Genomic DNA, 21,467 nt, shown 5'->3' with positions numbered 1-21,467 from the left:
ACCGTTTATAACTGTAATAACAAAGATGTATTGGAATGTGTTAATATAATAATAAAATGCTAATTAAAAGAATCAATGTAAATCAGTACCTGTTTCACTGATGTTATGCGACACAACATGATGGATTCCAATTTTGTTCCGCTACAAAGTAAATCAAAATACACGTGAACCCTATCTTACAATAGCGTCTGCTTTGTGTGATCAGCTCACCGTGGCTCATCAGATGTTCATGTACGTGTACCAAGCGGAAGTGCCAAGAAGTCATACCGGATATGTTTGGAGGGAGGCATCTTGCTGTCAAACTATCTCTGTTGCAGGCTGTAAACAGGGACGCAAGTTACTGAGGCACGTCGTCTTTAACAGGGTGTTGTAAAATTTATCGAGAGTAACAAGTGAAGGGAAAATGGAAGAAGATATATTAACGACGCTGAAAATATTGATAATAGGAGAAAGTGGTGTTGGGAAGTCCAGGTAAGCTGAAGTTGTCTCCCCGAAATTGATGTCGTGGCTCACTGCTAACGTTAGCTAGCTAGCGTTAGCTTAGCAGAAAATCCAGTGATGTGCGGTTCAGAGATAATGCAGCGTTTTAAAATGACGTGGACGACTCCGCAGTGGTCGGCATCTTCTAAAATTAAGCAGGCCACACCGTCCGGCTGTTATGAACTAAAATAATGCTTGTGGTGTGCTGGCTGGTCAGCTAAACTCAGCTAGCTGCCAATAGCTGTAGTATGTAACATCTTTGTTCACGTCTGACAGCTGTTTGAAGATGTTGCAATCGAGACCACTTTTCTGCCCTGTCTTCGTGGCTTACTGCCACTGCGGCAGACAGTTATCTAAGCCAACTGTAAGTTATCTTAGCAGATTTAAGTGAAGACAAGAGATAGTCACTGTAGAGAATTGGGATGGCAGAATTGTATATTTATTGTCTTCTTATCGCTGGTTTCACCAATATGGTGGTCTCCAAGTGGTTGACACCTCACTATGAACACAACAGCTAATATCTACGTGGGCTAATGTCAGCTTGAGTTAAAAGGTCATTCTTGAGAAGGCTTGGCCCTACTAGAAGGACTAAAACGGCTGCAACGTTATAGCTTTTACCACACAGTTGATTTTGCCATTATATGGTAATCCGAGATCCTTGTTAGTAACCACAAATCAGTCTAATATTCAAAGCAGAGTATATTGTTTTTACCAACATCAGTCTGGCAGCAGAGAGATTGGCCAGGTTTTCTGGTCTCCATGACTGTGGTTTAGACTGCATGAAAGAATCCTGACACACAGCCTGAGCCATCAACCATCACATTGCAAACTATGGTATCAAGTACAGCGTGCCTTCCATAGTCATAGCACGGCACACAGGTAATGTGCTGCCCAAAGCTTTGTTGTACGTCCTTTGACAAAAAAGCTTACAACAAGGTTTGTGTCTGGCCAAAAAAAAAAAAAAATGAAATCATCATTTAGTGTAGACTGATGACCAAGCCTCAGGTTCATCAAGACGTAACATGAACCGCAAAAGGGAATTGGATTTCTTGTGTGGTGATCACAAGACTGGGGTCTTCAGCATGATCAACATGGCATCCAATGTAAATGGGCTTTGAGAATACTTTCACTTTGAATCACCTAAGTGTTATCCCAGAAGGTTGAAAATAATCTCAAATATTTGTACTAGCTCACGCTCTTTACATCGGAGAAATTTCAGCAGTAATGTTTCCACATTGTTTTACTCTGTCTTATCACTGTTCCTCTATTTACTTTTTTAGCTTTATCTTATTTAGATAATTTCTTGATTTTAACACACTTCTCTCGCCTGTTTTAGTTTTACGGTAGAAGTCTCTTCTCTTTTTTTTCTCACATTTTCTCCAGTAGTGCTGGTAGTTTTCTTAATGTGGACTCCGTATTGACTGAGTGCACAGGAGTTTTTGCCAACACCATAACATGGACCAAGGTTTGCTTATATTTCAAGAAAACAGAAGAGTTCTGTGGCCAGCTGTACTTGCGCTGCCTGCTTGTGAATCACTGTGTAACATTGAGGCCAAGGGCGTTGTTTCCAGAAAGTAATTTTGTATTATTATTAAATAGGCTTTTGCTTGATACAATAAACTAATTCAGACTATGATTAGTTTCAAATGTCATTATTTGAATTATCCTGTGCCAGTTGTGCTATCGTCAAGTAGGGTTACTGACTGGACTAATTTTTGAGTAGCATACAGATATTGAATTTGTTTTCCTGCAATCTGTAGAAGCCCTTAAATCATCAGGGAGATGTCTGCCTGGCAAGGAATACACAAGTTTCATTTTACCTGAACAAATGACCTACACGGAACACATTTCTAACTTGGCAGTCTCCAAGCATAGCTCATTGGCTGTATGGACCTCAAACAATAAACACTCATTGCTCCAGCATCCCTCCTGATGGCCCATGAGGAAAAATAAGAGAATTATCCTTAGGTCAAGGGAAAGGAGTGAGTTTATCCCCATCATCAGCCTTGTGATTAAGGCCTATGCACTTGATTAGTCATAGTTAAGAAATGAACCTTGTCCTTCTGACTGCAATCTAGCGGTGATATCATCTGGAGCTTGTACATGTAATGCAAGTGAAGGACAAAGTCATCAATAGAAAGAGATAGAGACACAGAATTCGATAAGTCTGGTGCCGCAGGACAGGTTATGTGAACAAAGCAAATGGAAATCTGATTCCAGATCAAAAGCTTACTCAGCCAGTGTGGAAAAGAAGTACTTAAAAGTGCCGTTCTGATGTGTTTGTTAGTGATTCATAATCAGTCTTAATCTAATTATTTTCTTCTTCCACTCAACAGCCTCCTCTTGAGATTTACAGATGACACATTTGACCCAGAACAAGCAGCAACAATAGGTGAGTAACACATCTGAGCTCAGTTAATGACAGAGTGAAATAAAAAAAAGTTTGTGCATCAGAAGGTAGTGGCCATCATCCGTAGAGTTAAAATGAACCACATGCAAAGGAGGTAAGTACAAACAAGGATCTTAAAAATGAAAATGATTATGAGCAACACTGGTTACTCATGAAAGGCAGTGTAGTTGGAATTAACATATAACAGGGTGTCCACGGGGTCTTAAAAAGTCTTAAAAGGTAGTAAATCAATTTTGCGAAAATTAAGTCCATTAAAAAGTCTTAATCGCCTTTTAACAAGGTATTAAATGTTGAAGATACTTTTTTCAATGTGAAAATCCTGTTTGTCCTAAAGTTTGTTTGCTAAAAGTTTAGGTGAACGTATTTATTTATAATGCATAGCCAAAAATACTAAAAAGGCAGTGATTTGTTTCTGTAACATTAGGCGCAGGGATCTACCGTGCGCCTATTTCACTCTTAAACGCTCCAAAAAATAGATCCGTGCGAACCGGAAAATGATTTACGAATACAACCGACCGTAATCTCCCACCCCACCGGACCCTCAATGCTAATCGTCCAAAACATAGTTGGAGTGGCGATCAGGAGTAACGGGATTAACCTGGTTGGCCGGTCGCTCTGTGGCCACTTGAACAGCCTCGTTCCTGAAAAACAAGAGCAAGACGCGCTGTAAGAAGCTGAATCGGTAAGACAGAAGACAACAGGGAAAATTCAAGGAGCGTGTGGGGTTGGCTAACATTTGGCTGTTTAGCTAAATCTCTGCCTTTTTATTGAAACACGTTGAACTTCTCATAAAGCCGATGCTCTTGTTAATGTCACTTTTTGTGAACAAATCATTCACAGCCTGGATTGAGCGGGATTTAAAATAAAGTTTGATGTGCTGCAACAAACTTTATAAATGTTGAACTCATAGTTCTGCATAAATGGTTATGATTACTGGCGAGTTAGTAGCCTGCTTAAAATCAAGGTTGGAGACTCGCATAGCCTAGAGCATTTTTCTTGCACAAAGTTAATGAATAAAAAACAACCACAAACTGAAGCAGCTGTAATTTGAACTAATATTATACTGGTGGTAAGTTATATACTATTATATGAAATTATATTGAATATAGTAACATAATGAATATATTAATATCAAGCTTACAGTTTACTATGAAATTAACAATATACTTTCAATTTAATGTTACAAATTTAGACTAGTTCCTCCTCCAGGTTGTGCCTGTGCTACACCGCCTACACTACTTACGTTATTCATCACTCAGTTTATTCTCTTCATCTTTGTTCCCTCCTGCCCTATTTGAATTTTGTTGTATAGATCAAGTGGTCGATGAAAGTTATCACACATATCATTGCAGGCAAGCTCACATAATCTAGGTTAAACCAACTAAAACACAAAATTACACTGTTTCACATGATTTGCTGTAATATTGCGTACATAAACGTCAAAGCTTATGTAAGACATAAGAGAAAGGTGACCAGTCCTGTACATAAAAAACTGTTGGCCCATACAGGCTGTTATAGGCAACTGAGAAAGTTGGTGAATGCCTCAATTTATTGGTGGCGTTACAACCTGATGACATATAGGCAATAAATATATGTTATAACATAATATGATATAAATATACTTAAATTCCTTTTAAAAACTCAGAAATATCTCTTTTAAAGATGTGGCTGATTTTATCGGTTACAGCTCAAAGTGGCGCGGCAGTCTTTAAAATATGTTGAAAAGGTCTTGAAAAGGTCTTAAAAAGGTATTGAATTTTACTTCAGGATTCCTGTATATACCCTGTATCAGCTCATTGATCGTTGTGGCGATGGGACAGTGGATAAGACACATGACTTTGGTGTGGGAGACTGGGGTTCTATTCCCACTGCGACACATCCATCAATATGTCCCTGAGCAAGACATATAACCCCTGATTGCTCTATTGGCGTGTGACCTCTGATTTCTTGCTTCAGACTTCTCACTTTGTGTAAAAGTGTCAGCTGAATGAATGTAATGTAATTAATATGTAAGAATGGACAATGGATATTTCTGGGAAGGACTGTTCCAGGATTGTGTGCAAGTGCAACCAATAAGTAGAAATACATGTAAACATACAGTGAGTCGCCACTTTATTAGGTACACCTGTAAAATCTAATGTAATCCATTACAACAGCTCAGCTATAAACTCTACCGTTTCAAAGATAAGACTTTCCAGTTTTTATTGACACTTTCAGAGAGGTGTGTATTGGTAAGTTTGTAGTTTGCAGTACATTTACACATACTTTTATCCAAAGCGACTTACAATTGCTATACATGTCAGAGGTCGCACGCCTCTGGAGCAACTAGGGTTAAGTTGGAGTTTGAACTTTAAACAACTACTGTAGACCGCAGTGGCTGCCACATTCAGTAAAGTAGACAAAGATCTGGACAATTATTTGAAAAGTATCAAAACCGAAATTCAGAGCCTCTAACCGATGTAATTTTACCATGTCTGTTATTTCGGTTATTTATAAATATTTTCCCTACTGTGTGTGTTCATGTACTTTCCCTTTAAAAACATACTACTGTGTGTGTGGTCACGTGACTCCGCCCTGTCCAGTCCTGCTGAGCCACCCAGAGTCAGGCAGAAGTTAGCTAGCGCTAACCGCCTTCACTTTCCAGCAGTTGGCACATCCATTTTATTAACGGAGACATTGTGACCTTCACTGTACATTTACTGCCAGACTGACAACAAACTTGCTCACTTTTTCTGTCACTTTCTGCCGCTCGCTCGCTCTCATTCGCTACAAACACACACTGCCCAACTCGGCTGCTCTTATATAGTTGAGCATATTTACAGTACAAACCTTGTCAGTAAACTATTAGGACAAAAATAACAACAAAAAAACAAAATAATTGTTCAATAATCGTAATCGAGGTGAAATGTTCAATTAATCCTGTTTTTGATTTTAGGTGAAAACATCCAGCCCTAAGTAGACGTAAACTGTTCTTCATTCCTCTTCCTGGTCATTAGTCGCTGCTGAGGCTACGGGCAGATGCTATACATTGAACTGAACACCAATCCACAAAAAGACAGAAGCCTTGTTACCCACTCCAGAACCAGAATTGGTTCAATCCACCATGCTCACTTCTTGTGTGAGTTGCACACCCAGTATTTATTGCAAATAATTTAAAATAGAAATTTAAAGTCATAGATGTTTTTATACTGAAATCAAAGTCAAGCTGAGGTCACTGTACAGAAATTCAGAAAGGAGGTCTGCTAACAGAAGGTATGAGCACCTGGCGAGCTGGAAGTAAAGGATACCACGATACCACACACCCTCAAAGCCACGAAGTTACTTGATTTATTTTAAACTTAATGAGGAGTTTGAAAAAAAAAAAAAAACTACAGCAGGCCAGGCTATCTATCTTATCTGAAGAAATGGTGAACTTAGTGGTACATTATTTTTACAAATGGAGGGTTTTCAAAATTCTGGTAGATCTGCAAATGATATCAGCTTCTTTTCACAGTATAAATCATTTGTTGCACCATGGACACACCCGCTATATTTTTTTAAGTGGCCTTGAGGCAGTACTAACCTTAATGGGTTTTTGTTCATTAAAGCATTCAAGATGTATAAACTTATTGATGCATTTGGATGTAGAATTGTTTTTCTACCCTAACTAATGGGATTTTGTGGAGAGCTTGTAGCTCACAATGCTGTCTTTGTTAAAACAACCAAAAGCACAGATTCCAGGAGAGGTTGAAACAGTTAAAGCACTTTTTTTTCAAGGTCAAAGCATGGATCACTACTGCTTTACTTGGCCAGCTGAGGGTCTTTGCCAAACAGATGTCTTTATTGGAGTTAAGCCTCGCTCATTGACTCAAGTTCCCTCAGATTCAGACAGACATCACTTTTATTACGGTATCACTTGATCTCAATTAAGGTATTTTCATCCTTACCAGCTAAAGCAGTTCAGCTGGTTAGATTTCTCCCTGTGACAGTAGTCAGTACATTGTCACATTAGCACTCGATGTATTGGCTGAAAGGTATTAAAGGTTCAGTGTGTAGTATTTAGGAGGATCTATTGACAGAAATGTAATATAATATACTTAACTATGTGTATAACTCAGTGGGGTATAAAGACCTTACATAATAAACCATTGTGTTTTTATTACCTTAGAATGAGTCATTTCTGTCTGCGTACACCGTGGGTCGTCTTACATGGAAGTCTCGATGTTGCACCGCCATGTTTCTACAGCAGTCCAAATGGACAAACGGCTCTACAGAGCGCGTTTTGTCACTACATTGAATACATACAAAGATGGAGAAGAACAAGTAATGGTGGTAGTAGTAGTAGTAGTAGTAGTGCACTCTTTTATTAGAAACAAGAATCAATCAATCAACAAAATTGATTTCAGTCCTCACACATAATTTTCCAAAACAAAAAAACAATGAAAATAAAACAATATATACATGCATAACAACCGAAAAAGGTGTAGACTGAAGCCTATGCTTATTATGCCTACCCCTTTTACATAATTATCTAATGAGCTTCACTTTTCTTTCTGGATTTAATCCATTCAAAATAAATGTACAGTTACATAAAAAAAAAGATTATTTCAATATTTGACATAAAGCGTACACAAATTAATCGTATTGAGTTATATAATTATTTATCACCTTGTTTTTAAACATTTTCTTAAAATTACAGAGTGAAGTACACAATTTTAATTCCTTGTCACAATTATTCCATGGGTTTACCCCTTTTTATATTAGTTCTTGCTCTTACTTTTTTAAACATATACATTCCTCTTAATTTGTACTGACTTTCTCTAATTACGAACAGCCTCTGAACACAATTCGGAACTAAATTCTTATAGACTTTATACATGATCTGGGCAGTATAAAGGTCAACTAAATCAACAAATTTTAAAGCTCGTAAATTAATAAATACATTTGTTGGTGCATAATAGTCAGACTGTTTTACAATCCTTAATGCTTTCTTTTGTAGCATATATATTGAATTTGTATAAGTTTTATATGTATGACCCCACACCTCCACACAATAAGTAATGTATGGAACTATGAGCGAACAATTCAATATATATGATTTTTCATTCAAAATATGTTTTATTCTATTTAGTATTGCAATGGATTTAGACATTTTTGTCTTTTGATTATTTATGTGATTTCCAGCATAATTTATGATCTATCTAACACCTAAAGAATTTATATTCATATACTCTTTCTATTTCCTCATTACTAATCTTAATTTTAACATTACTGTTACTTCGTCGATTGCTAAATATTATGAACTTTGTTCAAATTCAATGAAAGTCGATTATCATCAAACCATCTTTTTAAGGCCACAGATTTCAGCCGTATTCAGAAGCTGTTCCAAACTTTTTCCCGTACAGTACAAATTTGTGTCATCGGCAAACAATATCATTTTTAATATTTTAGACACTTTACAAATGTCATCTTTATACAATACAAACAATTTGAGAGAGGGCTTTCCCTCTTATTCCATATCTCTCCAATTTCCTCATTAATAAAGTATGATCAAGCTTTTTTTAAATCTAGAAACACCCCCACAGTATATTCATTATTATCCATAGAAGTGGAAATCTTCTCTACTAGATTCAAGATCACTGCCATTGAGGTCGACCTATTGCTCTAAAGCCATACTGATGTTCGTTCAATAGTTTATGCTCATCTATAAAATTGTCAAGTCTGCGCACAAATAATTTCTCTAAGATTTTTGAGAACTGGGAAAGCAGAGAAATTGGTCTATAATTGGAAAAAAGATGTCTATCTCCATTTTTGAAAATAGGAATAACTTTTGCTATTTTCATATTACTTGGAAATATACCTGTTTAAAAAGGACTGATTACAAATATATGTAAATGGTTTTGCTATATATTCTATAATATCTTTTAATAATGCTATGTCAATATCATCACAATCAGTAGAATTTTTATTCTTAGTACTTCCATCTCATCAGTTCCCCTGATTAACTTCATTTAATATTAATGCATCATCATTTACAAAGTAATTTGGGTAATCTATTTTTCCAGTATACTCTTTGATTATAATGTTGAGTACTTTCCATGTTGCTTGAGTATTACTCTTATACCTGTACAATAATTTAAGATAATAATCTTTTTTGCTAAATCTTAGAATACTTATTAGTTTATTTTTATATATCTTATTCTTGTATTCAGCTTGTTTTGTTCTAGTTGTATTTCCTATATAATGCATTTTTCTTTTTACGTGCCTTCTCTATTCCCTTACTAATCCATGGTTTGTCATCATTTTTGCGCTTCTTTACAATTTTGTTGGACCAACAATGTTTCTCATATTGCTCAGTTAATATGGTCCAAAAAACACCATAACCTCTATTAGGATCTTTATTTACATAAACCTCACTCCAGTTTTGTTTTTGTAAATCCTCCCCAAGGGCAGTGATGGTTTCCGGTGTTCTATGTCTGATCATTTTATAGTTAGTTGTCCTGTTTTCATTTGTTTTTTTAAATAAGTTTTGAAAGATCGCAAAAACTGGAAGATGATCTGCCATATCATTTATAAATAATCCTCCTACTATTTTCGCTTCAATTTCATTTGTATATATATTATCTATCAATGTAGCAGTGTCGGTAGTTATTCTACTTGGTTTTGTGATCACAGGAAACCGACCTTTACTATACATTGTATCAATAAAATCTGTTGTCCTCTTATATCTCTTTGGATTCAACAAATCAATGTTAAAATCTCCACATATAATTTGTATCTTGTTCTCATTCCATTTCTCAAGCATACCAACTATCTTATTTATAAATGTTTCGATACATGTTCCTGGTATTCTATACACAAAACTAATAAAAGCATTCCAAGATATTTTCTATAGTCATTGACCTACTCTTAATCAAATTGCATCTTAACTCTGTATCAACCTACAAAGCAACACCACCTCCTTTTTTATTAACTCTGTTAATCGTAAACAGTTTATATCCTTCCAAATCTTGTTCTTTCTCATTATCAAGCCAAGTCTCTGACACAGCAATCACATAAAATTTGTTAAACTGGCCCAAGTAATCCTTAATTTGTACAAAGTTTCTATAAAGACTTCTACTATTAAAATGTATTATTGATAATGCCCCTTCCATATCCACATTTCTGTTAAATTGTTCTTCCGTGTAATACTCACAACAATTACTAGAAATGGTTTTCCGGGTCAATATCATTTTCAATATCATACATTTTATAGTCTGTGTGATTGAATGTTTTAAAATTCTAATTTTCATACTCACAGCATTGATTTTGTAAGCAATCAGACACATAGTCCTTATGGATGTTAACAAACTCCCCATCGTCAATATCTCTGTATGGGAACAAAAAATACTTTTCAATGTCCATCATTTATTTTGTGATATGAGTCCATATGATATTCCTCCACATAGTCCTCACTTGTAACACAAACCACAGTTATCGTTTGTAATGGATATTCCTCCACATGCAGTAGTTCTCACTTATCCGTACTGGTCAAATTCTTTGAGTTCTCTTATTGTGAGTACTTTAGCTTCTTCAGGTGTTCCATTTAGCCGTATCATCACTTTACAGTTTCTTGTCCATGTAGCTTGGATCTTATTCTGTTTCCTCAGAATGCATGCGCATCTCGCAATGTCGGCATTCTTCTTGGTAAGATGTTCATTCAGATACACTCCTGTACCCTTCAACTTCTTAGCTTGCCTCAGTAACTCTTTTTTTTATTTCCGATTCACAAACCTAACAACTATAACAGGCTTTGCTCCGCTATTCCTTCGAGGAAGGGTATGGCAGGCCACAACATTATCACTCTGAATATTCATATTCTTACTTTCAAAGAACTTTATTACTTGTTTGTCCAGCGTTTGAAGATCCTCTGGCAGGGCGTCTTCACCGACTTTATCTCTGGCAACAGTACTGTCATACGTTTGGTGTGTTGTTTCTAGTCCTAGTTTCTAGTACAGTGCCTTGCGAAAGTATTCGGCCCCCTTTTGCCACATTGCAGGCTTCAAACATAAAGATATAAAACTGTAATTTTTTGTGAAGACCAACAACAAGTGGGACACAATCATGAAGTGGAATGAAATTTATTGGATATTTCAAACTTTTTTAACAAATAAACTGAAAAATTGGGCGTGAAAAATTATTCAGCCCCCTTAAGTTAATACTTTGTAGCGCCACCTTTTGCTGCGATTACAGCTGTAAGTCGCTCAGTTTTGCACATCGAGAGACTGAAATTTTTGCCCATTCCTCCTCCAAAACAGCTCGAGCTCAGTGAGGTTGGATGGAGAGCGTTTGTGAACAGCAGTTTTCAGTTCTTTCCACAGATTCTCGATTGGATTCAGGTCTGGACTTTGACTTGGCCATTCTAACACCTGGATATGTTTATTTGTGAACCATTCCAGTGTAGATTTTGCTTTATGTTTTGGATCATTGTCTTGTTGGAAGACAAATCTCCGTCCCAGTCTCAGGTCTATTGCAGACTCCATCAGGTTTTCTTCCAGAATGATCCTGTATTTGGCTCCATCCATCTTCCCATCAATTTTAACCTTACGCCAAACATAACGTTTTGCATTGTTGCCAAAAAGTTCGATTTTGGTTTCATCTGACCAGAGCACCTTCTTCCACATGTTTGGTGTGTCTCCCAGGTGGCTTGTGGCAAACTTTAAACGAGACTTTTTATGGATATCTTTAAGAAATTCTTCTTGCCACTCTTCCATAAAGGCCAGATTTGTGCAGTATACGACTGATTGTTGTCCTATGGACAGAGTCTCCCACCTCAGCTGTAGATCTCTGCAGTTCATCCAGAGTGATCATGGGCCTCTTGGCTGCATCTCTGATCAGTCTTCTCCTTGTATGAGCTGAAAGTTTAGAGGGACGGCCGGGTCTTCGTAGATTTGCAGTGGTCTGATACTCCTTCCATTTCAATATTATCGCTTGCACAGTGCTCCTTGGGATGTTTAAAGCTTGGGAAATCTTTTTGTATCCAAATCCGGCTTTAAACTTCTCCACAACAGTATCTCGGACCTGCCTGGTGTGTTCCTTGTTCTTCATGATGCTCTCTGCGCTTTAAATGGACCTCTGAGACTATCACAGAGCAGGTGCATTTATACGGAGACTTGATTTCACACAGGTGGATTCTATTTATCATCATTAGTCATTTAGGTCAACATTGGATCATTCAGAGATCCTCACTGAACTTCTGGAGAGAGTTTGCTGCACTGAAAGTAAAGGGGCTGAATAATTTTGCACGCCCAATTTTTCAGTTTTTTATTAGTTAAAAAAGTTTGAAATATCCAATAAATTTCGTTCCACTTCATAATTGTGTCCCACTTGTTGTTGATTCTTCACAAAAAATTACAGTTTTATATCTTTGTTTGAAGCCTGCAATGTGGCAAAAGGTCGAAAAGTTCAAGGGGGCCGAATACTTTCGCAAGGCGCTGTATAATTAAGTCCTCCATTCTTGTATATTGTTCCAGATCATCAATCCTTCTCTCCAATCCATCAATTTTCTTGTCCTTCTCTATAACAAGGTTCTTCAGTTGTTTAACTTCGTCCATCAGATCAAGTAGAATAGCTTGTTGTTTAACAACTTTGCTCAACTCATCTGACATGAAGTTTAAAGATTTTCGAATCTCCTCCAACTCCTCCTCCACCACACTGCTGACTTTCTTCTGTGGCATTTTGATTGCTTTTGTGTCTTATTCTCAAATACTTTAATAGTATCACTTTAGTTTAGCTTAATTATTGTCACTTTGTTCCTTCTGAAGTAACTGCACATCACAGGGTGCCGCCATCTTGATCAAAAAAAGTGGCGGCTGGCCAATCAAAAAAAATTTGGACAAATGTAGTCCCACACTAGTGTTGGGCCGATAGACGATGCCATCGGCGACGCCAGCCGGCATCGTGATTGTAAAACCCCCGCTCCCCCAGCAAAAAAAATCTCAAATGTTCACATCATACCACCCTGTGAAAGCAGGTTTTAATGACCACGGACATTATTATTATTGTTTTTAAGTATGCTTTGCACAGTCTGCCTCGGAATTCTCTTCTCCCAACACACTGACATACTCACACACCTTCAGCAGTATGTTTTTATAAAGTCGTTTAAAAGACTGAGAACTCATCTTTTTTCCGTATATTTCCACCCGCAATCCGTTATCACGGCAGCAGGTGAGCTGCATGTCTGCTTAATAATGACGCAGCCTAACAACTGAACATCTGCACCCTTCACTGTTGCTTTACCTGGTCCGTGCGTAAAATATCCACCGCGACTTGTAACGTAAGTTAATAGTCTTCCAATTTTTTTACGAGTGAAGTCTGTGCGAGAACACGTGCACATAAGACGACTGCTGCCCCCCGATGACCTCGCCCATCCTGATTTTTCTTTTGTAGACATCGCCCAACTCTATCCCACACGTATTTAGCACAAGAGCAGACCGAGAGTGTCGGCCACTGTAGCTTCTCCTGCTCACTTGGAAAGGGAGGGGTGAGCGGTGATTGATGGTGCATTCATGTGGTGTAGGAATGATCAGAATCCTTTTTTCCTCCCTTAAATCTTTATAGCAAAAAGAGAAATAAAGTGTACATGGGACATAAAGAAATTTTTATTCATGCAAAATCACGTAATATTTATACATATTTTGTAAACATGTAATTTGTATGTATTTGTATTTGAGTTGTTTGTATGCTATGATAATGCTAAACCTACACATCTTTGTAGTAGCGTCCATGTACATGAACACACACTGAAGTCGGAAGAATGATTTTACAACTCGGGAAATGGGACCATCCGAGCAGCACGTGAATGCAATTCGCAACCCTCAACACTAGATGGCTCTAAAACTTACACACTGAACCTCTAAATAGCCAAGAATTAGCAACTGTAAAACTGAGTGATCTTTTTGTCTTAATGAGGTGGCAGATGATTGGCAAGCAGGGGAGCAGGCCTGTTGTCATGACACTTTCACTGATAATCCAATTATCTAGATACTTAGAGAGATAACGGGTAAAGTTTACTCACCATGTTACCTGCTGAGAGTTTCAGTTTACAAGCTGTTAGCAAGTTAGACAAACCATGACATAGTGGGCAGTGGTACGAAGAGGACTCACAAGATTCTAAGGGTTGCCCCTTTCGCAGTGATTCAAGATTCCCTCGGCACTTCTAAAGAGGGGGAAAAAAACAAGAAAATACCACGCTTCAGACTTAGTCCTCTGAGGACTAGGCTGAATCTCCAGAGCGCTGTCACTTCATTCCGTCAAAACAAACCCGCATTGCATGCCGCGCACATGTGCCTTTGTTTTGGAGACTGTATTGGTTGATGCCGGGTAGTGTTACCGTGAGTAAGCGCGGTAATCAAATACGGTTTTAATGATGATTGAATAATTTGTAACGGTAATACTAACCGTCAGGAATTATACCTTGGTTTTATTAAACCGTTATCTGTTTCGTCACTAGTAGTAGGGTGTGTTGTGATGCTCTCAAAGTGTCAACTATATATCATAGGGTGGTTTTGAGGTCCACTGTGAATTGGTTGGCCTACAGAGATCAGCCCAGTCTTGACTCCTACCATCAGTGGCATCTTGTTGTGATATCACAAACAGATGCTCCACTGTATGTTCTCTGTGAAAGGTCTGTCTGAAATTGATCTGAATTAAAGCAGGAGAGACTGATCCAGGTTCAGGGAAATGTTTAGCGTGAACTCCTCTCCACATGCATCAGGCAGCAGTATCTGAGAAACCCTGCTGGACTCGAGGAAGAGCTAGTTGTTGTGATTTACTGTGTGACCAGATGGTATATTTGTGTGTGTAAGTGTGTGTGGTACACACATTGGATGTCATATATCCTCAGCCTGTCTTCTTGTCCCTTTTCGCCTCCTTTGTTTTGGCGCTGAAGTGAACTCCCCTCCCCAGTCCCAGATGTAAAAACAAGCCCATCATAAGTGTACATTTCCCTGGTAAATCTGTCAGTGGATGCTAAAAGTCTGGCGGATATGTCATCCAGACACTGCAGGCTCTGCACACTGAGACATTGCACAAAGGCAATAGAGGAGATTTACTTGTTCAGGGGAAGAGGGACAACATTGTTATTTTCATGTAAATGTCTGTCCCCTTGGGATCTGGCAGGATTTTTAGGGGTGAATCATGGCTCTTTGAGCTATTTAACAGGTGGTGGATTTTTATTTTTTTATTTATTCAATACAGACCTGTATTGATTTCAGTTTTGGACATTAAACCACACAGTCCCTTTGTGATGGATATGAATGCTCGCCATAATTTAAATACAGGACATGGGATGGGCATAATGCCAGTCTGAAAAGCAGGGGTTAGCAGAAGTTCAGAGACATTGTGCGGTGTGGTGTGTATGTTTTTACGATTCATCATCGACAATTATAGTCTGTCGTTGTGATATTCTTGGCAGTAATTGGCAGAAACCTGGAAGAGTCACCACATTGGGACTGTAACAGTATGAGGTCATCATGACAGTATGAGTGATTGACTGGAGTTTTATTGTCTAGGTGTTGACTTCAAAGTGAAGACCATTACTGTGGATGGCAACAAGGCAAAGCTGGCAATATGGGTAAGTAAAAAACACAAACTCATTAAACACAAATGTCGCTCTTGTCTGTCAGTCAAAGCAGAGGGATTAACTAGGAAACTACTCCATGACTCCAGTCGGTCTATTCTCTAAAGTGGCCATAAGATGGCGCTTATGTAACACCATTTTTACCTACCTGCTCATTGAGGAACACAGAGGAGTCAGTGTTGTTGTTTATGTCTGTCTGCCCTGGTTTTCCTTCTATTTGAGCCACAAGTTGTTCCTGCAAGCGTGTCCAGTAGTGCTGAGCTGGTTGTGTTTTGCAGGACACTGCAGGACAGGAGCGCTTCCGAACCCTGACGCCTAGTTACTACCGCGGTGCCCAGGGAGTCATCCTGGGTAAGCCAAGCTGCTGATGCCATCGTTGCTCGTGTGTGTGTTTGGGTGCCCATTTTCTCTTCAGAGTCAAGACCCTGGTTGTAAAGAAAGTGATTGCTTTTCATCCTGTGACGCACACACTCTTACCTCTCTCTCTGGAAGTTAGTTTATACTCTTAAGTCAGACTCCTCATACGGGGATGCATGTACAGTACATATATGTACACACACACAGGAGCTAAATTAAACCTCTTAAACAGACTTCCTCTGCAGCCTTTGGTTTTTGACCACTTTAATGATATATAGAAACACAAGGCGCCTTGCTATAGCACTGGGATTAGCACATGTGATACTATGAGAGGACTTCAGTTGTTTTGGTTTTATCAACCGTGTGTTTTTAGCTGATACCATATTATTTTACATATTTATTATGTTGTATTATTTAACTCAGGGTTATTGGGAGTCTGTCCTTTTCATTACAAAAAGCAATCAAATCTGTTCAAGGCCAGTTGGACTTCACTCTTGAAAACATCATCAAGTTAGTATCATACAGTCTTTCCATTAGGTCCTGTATGCGTACATAACAATTTTATAAAAGCTCGTTGGACTGTGCTTATGCTGATTATTACCATCCTACAAATTTGTCACATTGTCTAATCATAGATTCAGAGAAACGATGCCTTTCCACCAGTCTTACTTCAGACCTAAAGCATGGTCAACTTGTGCAGGAAATGTATTTGCCTTCATTTAAGTCTTTGTCTTTGGTTTGGCACAGTGTATGATGTCACACGACGGGAAACCTTTGCCAAACTTGACAACTGGCTCAATGAGCTCGAGACGTACTGTACAAGGAACGACCTCGTGAAAATGCTTGTGGGAAATAAAATCGATAGGGTGAGTGTTTATGTATAAAATGTTTGTGTCCCCACTCAGGTTGTTTGATTAGAGAGGTTTGAGCTCCTAAGAACAAAGACATTCATAATTTTGAATGGATTTAATACCCCTTTTTAAAAAAAATAAATTAAGTTAAAATTGGTATCTAGAGATTCTAAGAACAAGAATAATACATTAACTTTGTACATATACATGTATTCCACAGAAGAGAAAATAAGTATCTCTAAAGCATACAGCCAGTTGACAAATTGCAGAATTAAATGGCCATGGCAGACCCACTTTCATATTTTGGGCAGCTGGTCTTTTACCAGGTTACCAGAATCAGTCAGTAGGCATTTTTATCCCCACGAAGTAGAGCATTATGAATTTATTGTGTCCTGTTCTTTGTCTGTGAAAATCACTTTTCCTCTCTGCCCTGTGACGACCACAGAACCTGACAGCTCCACCCGGCAGACCTCAAATAAGCCATTACCTCTCTTTTGTTTTAGGAAAACCACGAGCTAGACAGGGCAGAGGGGCTGAAGTTTGCAAGAAAACATTCCATGCTTTTTATAGGTAAGTCCGGAGGATTCCCTGCTCCACAAAGACCTGCTGGGCATGAGTTACAGCAGACTATTACACAGGGGAAGCAGCTTTTGAAATAACTATCATGCTTGAATAGGAATGCTTGCATAGTTCTATTTATAAAACAGGCTTCATATATCATCTTCCAAGCACTCTTATTTTTGCCTGTTCTTTTTTTATTTTTCATATTTGTCAGTAAAGGACTACTTAAAAGAACACCTGTTTTTTTTTCTTTTCTTCAAGTACTAAAAAATATTTGTTGAAATGGAAAGATTTCATGTCAAGTCTTCCAAGGCATTTCCTAATATATTAACTCTGATTTTACTTTTTAAATAAGATGCATTTCTTTATCCTGTGGTTATTACTATTATAATGTTTCTGGATGTCATCATGTTGTTTAGTGGGTGTTGACTATATCCCCTAATAACCTCATAATGTTCACTATTAGTGTCTGTTTTGACACTTGCCACCACAACATCTTTTTTTGCCCATTTTCATCCTCTTTCTCTTTTAAACCCCTTCTCATCTTGTTTTTCTCACCCCTTTTCCCCTCTTTCTCCTCTCCTCTGTATCTGTACCTTCACTCCTCCTGTTTGATCCTTTATTTTTCCCTCCACGCTCTGCTCTTCCAGAGGCGAGTGCTAAGACCAGGGACGGCGTTCAGTGTGCATTTGAGGAGCTGGTGGAGAAAATCATCCAGACTCCAGGATTGTGGCAGAGCGAGAGCCACGGGCGAGGAGTCCAGCTCACCGACGAGGACGCGGGAGGCGGAACGTGCGGTGGCTACTGCTCCCTGGTCTAGACAACATACATACACAAATGCATTCACACAAACACATGTTCAAACATACATGCGTGAATACCACACACAGTGTCACACACTCACACACAAGCATAGACACAAACACACTTGAAAGAACGACCCCGCCCCTCCCGCTGTGTTGCTGGCCTGAGTTGAGCTCCCTCCTCAGACATGAAGGCAGCAGAGGTCTGGCTGTCTCTTCTCCGCTGAGCTGTAAGGGTTGACCGTCCACACACTCTGTGTTGACACAGACATTACTTTTTGCACACACTCTAATAACAATGCTGCGCTAAAATGCATATGCAGCTCAGCCTTCCTCTTAATGGAATTTGAGTGTCTTTCTCTTTTTTTTGTTTTGACTTACAGTCAGTTGCAGTTTCTGGACCTTGGTCAAAATATTAACCATTCTCGCCTCATACATATCATTCACTTATAGCAGTGCAGTGAAATGAGTCCAAAAGTATAAACCAAAGTTTGTCAGGCATATGGCTAAATGTCTGAAGTATGATAATGAGGATGGGAAATCTGTTTTGACTAAGGGTCTTTCTTTTCTCCAGCATGCTTATTGTCCTCCGCTTTAGCAAGCACATCTGTATCAATGCAGGACTGACTTTTCTCCAGTGTTTGTCTTTCCTCTGCTCTGTGTTGTGCTTCATCCTGATCCTGCCCCTCAGACTCTATGAACATTATGCTGCTTATGGAGAAGCTTATCAAGCCAAGCCATCTTGTGTTCCATCTCACTACTTTCAGTCAAAAGCTTGGATCATGTCCACACAACTGCCTCATTTTTTTCAGAACATAATAGAGTTACCAAGTGTCTGGAATGACGTTTTACTGCTTTTATTGATTTGGACTTTAAACCTTTTGGTGTGTTTTGAAGAGTGCATAAATCGAAGAGATTGGCACCAGCGAGCTTTCCACTGGGTGCCGAAGAAGAGGGCACCTCTTAAAATTGCACGCCTTTTATTGTAACGAGTTGCTTTAATGGAGTGCGACTTACTGGCACTCCCTCGCTAAGAGAGATAATATGAGTAATATCACAACCACTGCTATGGACTTTCATATACATCCCTTTGACTGGACAGAGACAAAGGCAAAGTGTTCAATATAAGACAGGGCAGTGAGTCATAAGGGTGTTTCCACTGAATTTGGAAAATCAAAGAAAAAGCTGTGTGCTCCACACACACAGTTTTTAATGCATTTCACAGCACTCCTGTATCTGTTTGTATCTGAAAAGCAGTTATAAATGTGCTGTACCCCTGACCTCTGACCATGTTCGTAGTATTCGAGTGCTGGTGTGTGTTCTGGGAAATGTAGTTCTGAAAGTTTGATCTTTTAAGGGATGGTGAAAATGACATGGATTCAAGCATGTCTTATCACTTTTTTTTTTTTTTTTTTTAAATCTGTTTTTAATTGCATGGGGAAACTGTGTGCCATGTTTTTTTTTGTTTGTTTGTGTTTTTTTAGGTCCAGTGAATGGCCTTTAGAGGCTGTAAACACTTAACTTGTATTTACCTTAAAATATAACATTGCATACAGGTTTACCATTTAAATTTAATGGTATAAATAAACAAAAAGGAAGTAGGCTTTTATGTATTAAACTGGTATAGCAGTCCTTTTTTGTGTGTTCAAAAATATGTTGAAACATGTATACCTTGTAAATTGTGTGTATTTTAGGAATTTGGTGGGATAATTCCTGTATGAATTGTAAAACTGAATGTATACATATTTCACTACAAACCCCGCCCTATGTATTAAACTAAATAAAATTCTTTTTTAAGTGAAGACAATTGAATATGATGTTAGTGTTAATGCAACACCGAGCCTTGAGCCTTCACATCTGTAACTTAAAAAGCCACTTTGTAGAATAATAATTAATAGTATTAAAGTATTTTTTCTTCTTTTTTTTGTAATTGCTCTTATGTCCGGGTGTTCAACAGAGATGACCAATAACTCTGCTGTCATCGTTGCCATGTTGGAAATGTCACTGTTAGGTGATGTGTTTTTCACTCAGCGCACCTTCACATTCCTGTGTCCTCAGAATAAAGACTTGTGTTTAAACAGTGTCCGAGGAACCCTCATACCCCAGACGTGTGATCTATCTAAATCATCTCTTTTGGCAGACTTCTCAGGAAACACCACCACAGCCATAACTCACTCTACCAGTGCTTTAACTGGGATGTGCATAATTCCTGGGCGATTATGAAAGGTTCAGGGCTGGCAGCGAGAGCGAGGACTCTTCCCTTGTAGCATATCATTCATCTCCAGGCAGCCGTCTGGAAATATGTCTCAGTCAAACAACAACGGAGGCATACAGTGTAATAATGCCTTCATGTGGTCCAACCATGTGCTGAGCTGTAGCGCTGCTGTTTCCTAATGCCTACACTGGAAAACCATCAGCTACTCAAGGGGTTGAGCTGACAGATTCTATATTTTCTGAGAATAATTTACAAAGCTTGGCTATTCACATTCCTTTTATTGCTACATCATGAGAATAAAATACCCCTTCACTGCCCTTTGAAAAGTGAGCTATGCTTCTTATTTGGTACACAGGAAATGTCATTAAAAATCTTACTCAGGGCTGAAACTAAATCATTCTCATCAGTCTGATTATTTTTTTGTTTATAAAAAAATTGTGAATAAAGCTCAGTCAAAGGGGATGTCTTCAAATTGTTTAATTGACAGTCCCCGAACCCAAAGATATTAATTTACCATCATATAAAACAGAAAAAAAGGAAATGCTCATATTTGAGAGCATGAACCTTCAAATGGTGAAAATATTTGCTTGACAAATTATTTAAATGTCAGTTTTCAAAACTGTTGCAGATACAGTTTTTGTTGATTAATTAATCATCTGATCTTTTCTATTTCTATTCTAACTATAGCTGAAGAACTGAAAGTTCTTGATGTAACAGTGTTTCTCCCTTCTCTAGAAATCACTGTATCAAATCCAATTACAGATTATTTCAGAAAAGTTACATATAGAGCAATGGTTTCCAACCTTGGGGTCCCTCTGCCCAGAGGTTGCAAGATGATTACCAGTGTAAGAAAGCATGAGAAACATTGCCATCCAAGTTTAGCGTAATAGCAAAGATTTGTTGATTAGCATTAAACCCAAAGCCGGGGTTGATGGAAACGTTTATAGTTTTGCAATCATTTGATCATAAACCAAAGTATTGTATACATAAAACATTTGAGCTGATGATGGCATTACCTATGTCTGTACCAAATTTCATGGCAATCCATTCAATAGTTGTCGAGACAAAAAACTCATGGAACTGTCATGGTAGGGTTAGACAAAGTTGACCCAAGTCAGTAGGCTTCATCCTTTGGTGACCGCAGATGTCTGTACACAATTAATCATTCTTTCCTTGAGCCGGTAACCCACAT

At 38.3% G+C, this 21,467-nt stretch overlaps 1 protein-coding gene across 1 annotated transcript; it reads left to right on the top strand.

Annotated features, from left to right (window-relative positions):
- Positions 1–283: 283 nt before the first annotated feature.
- rab18a (RAB18A, member RAS oncogene family) lies at positions 284–20,138 on the top strand. Its single transcript, XM_038723949.1, has 7 exons — positions 284–471; positions 2,817–2,872; positions 15,421–15,482; positions 15,767–15,839; positions 16,593–16,711; positions 17,200–17,266; positions 17,908–20,138. The coding sequence occupies exons 1-7, from the start codon at positions 404–406 to the stop codon at positions 18,075–18,077; spliced, it is 615 nt and encodes a 204-aa protein (XP_038579877.1). The 5' UTR covers positions 284–403; the 3' UTR covers positions 18,078–20,138.
- Positions 20,139–21,467: the final 1,329 nt, after the last annotated feature.

The sequence above is a fragment of the Micropterus salmoides genome, unplaced genomic scaffold (genome assembly GCF_014851395.1).
Source record: "Micropterus salmoides isolate LMB-PRFRI ecotype aquatic unplaced genomic scaffold, ASM1485139v1 Ms_hic_scaffold_1, whole genome shotgun sequence".
In the NCBI taxonomy this organism is placed as follows: Eukaryota; Metazoa; Chordata; class Actinopteri; order Centrarchiformes; family Centrarchidae; genus Micropterus; species Micropterus salmoides.
This window is presented reverse-complemented; position numbering and strand designations above follow the sequence as displayed.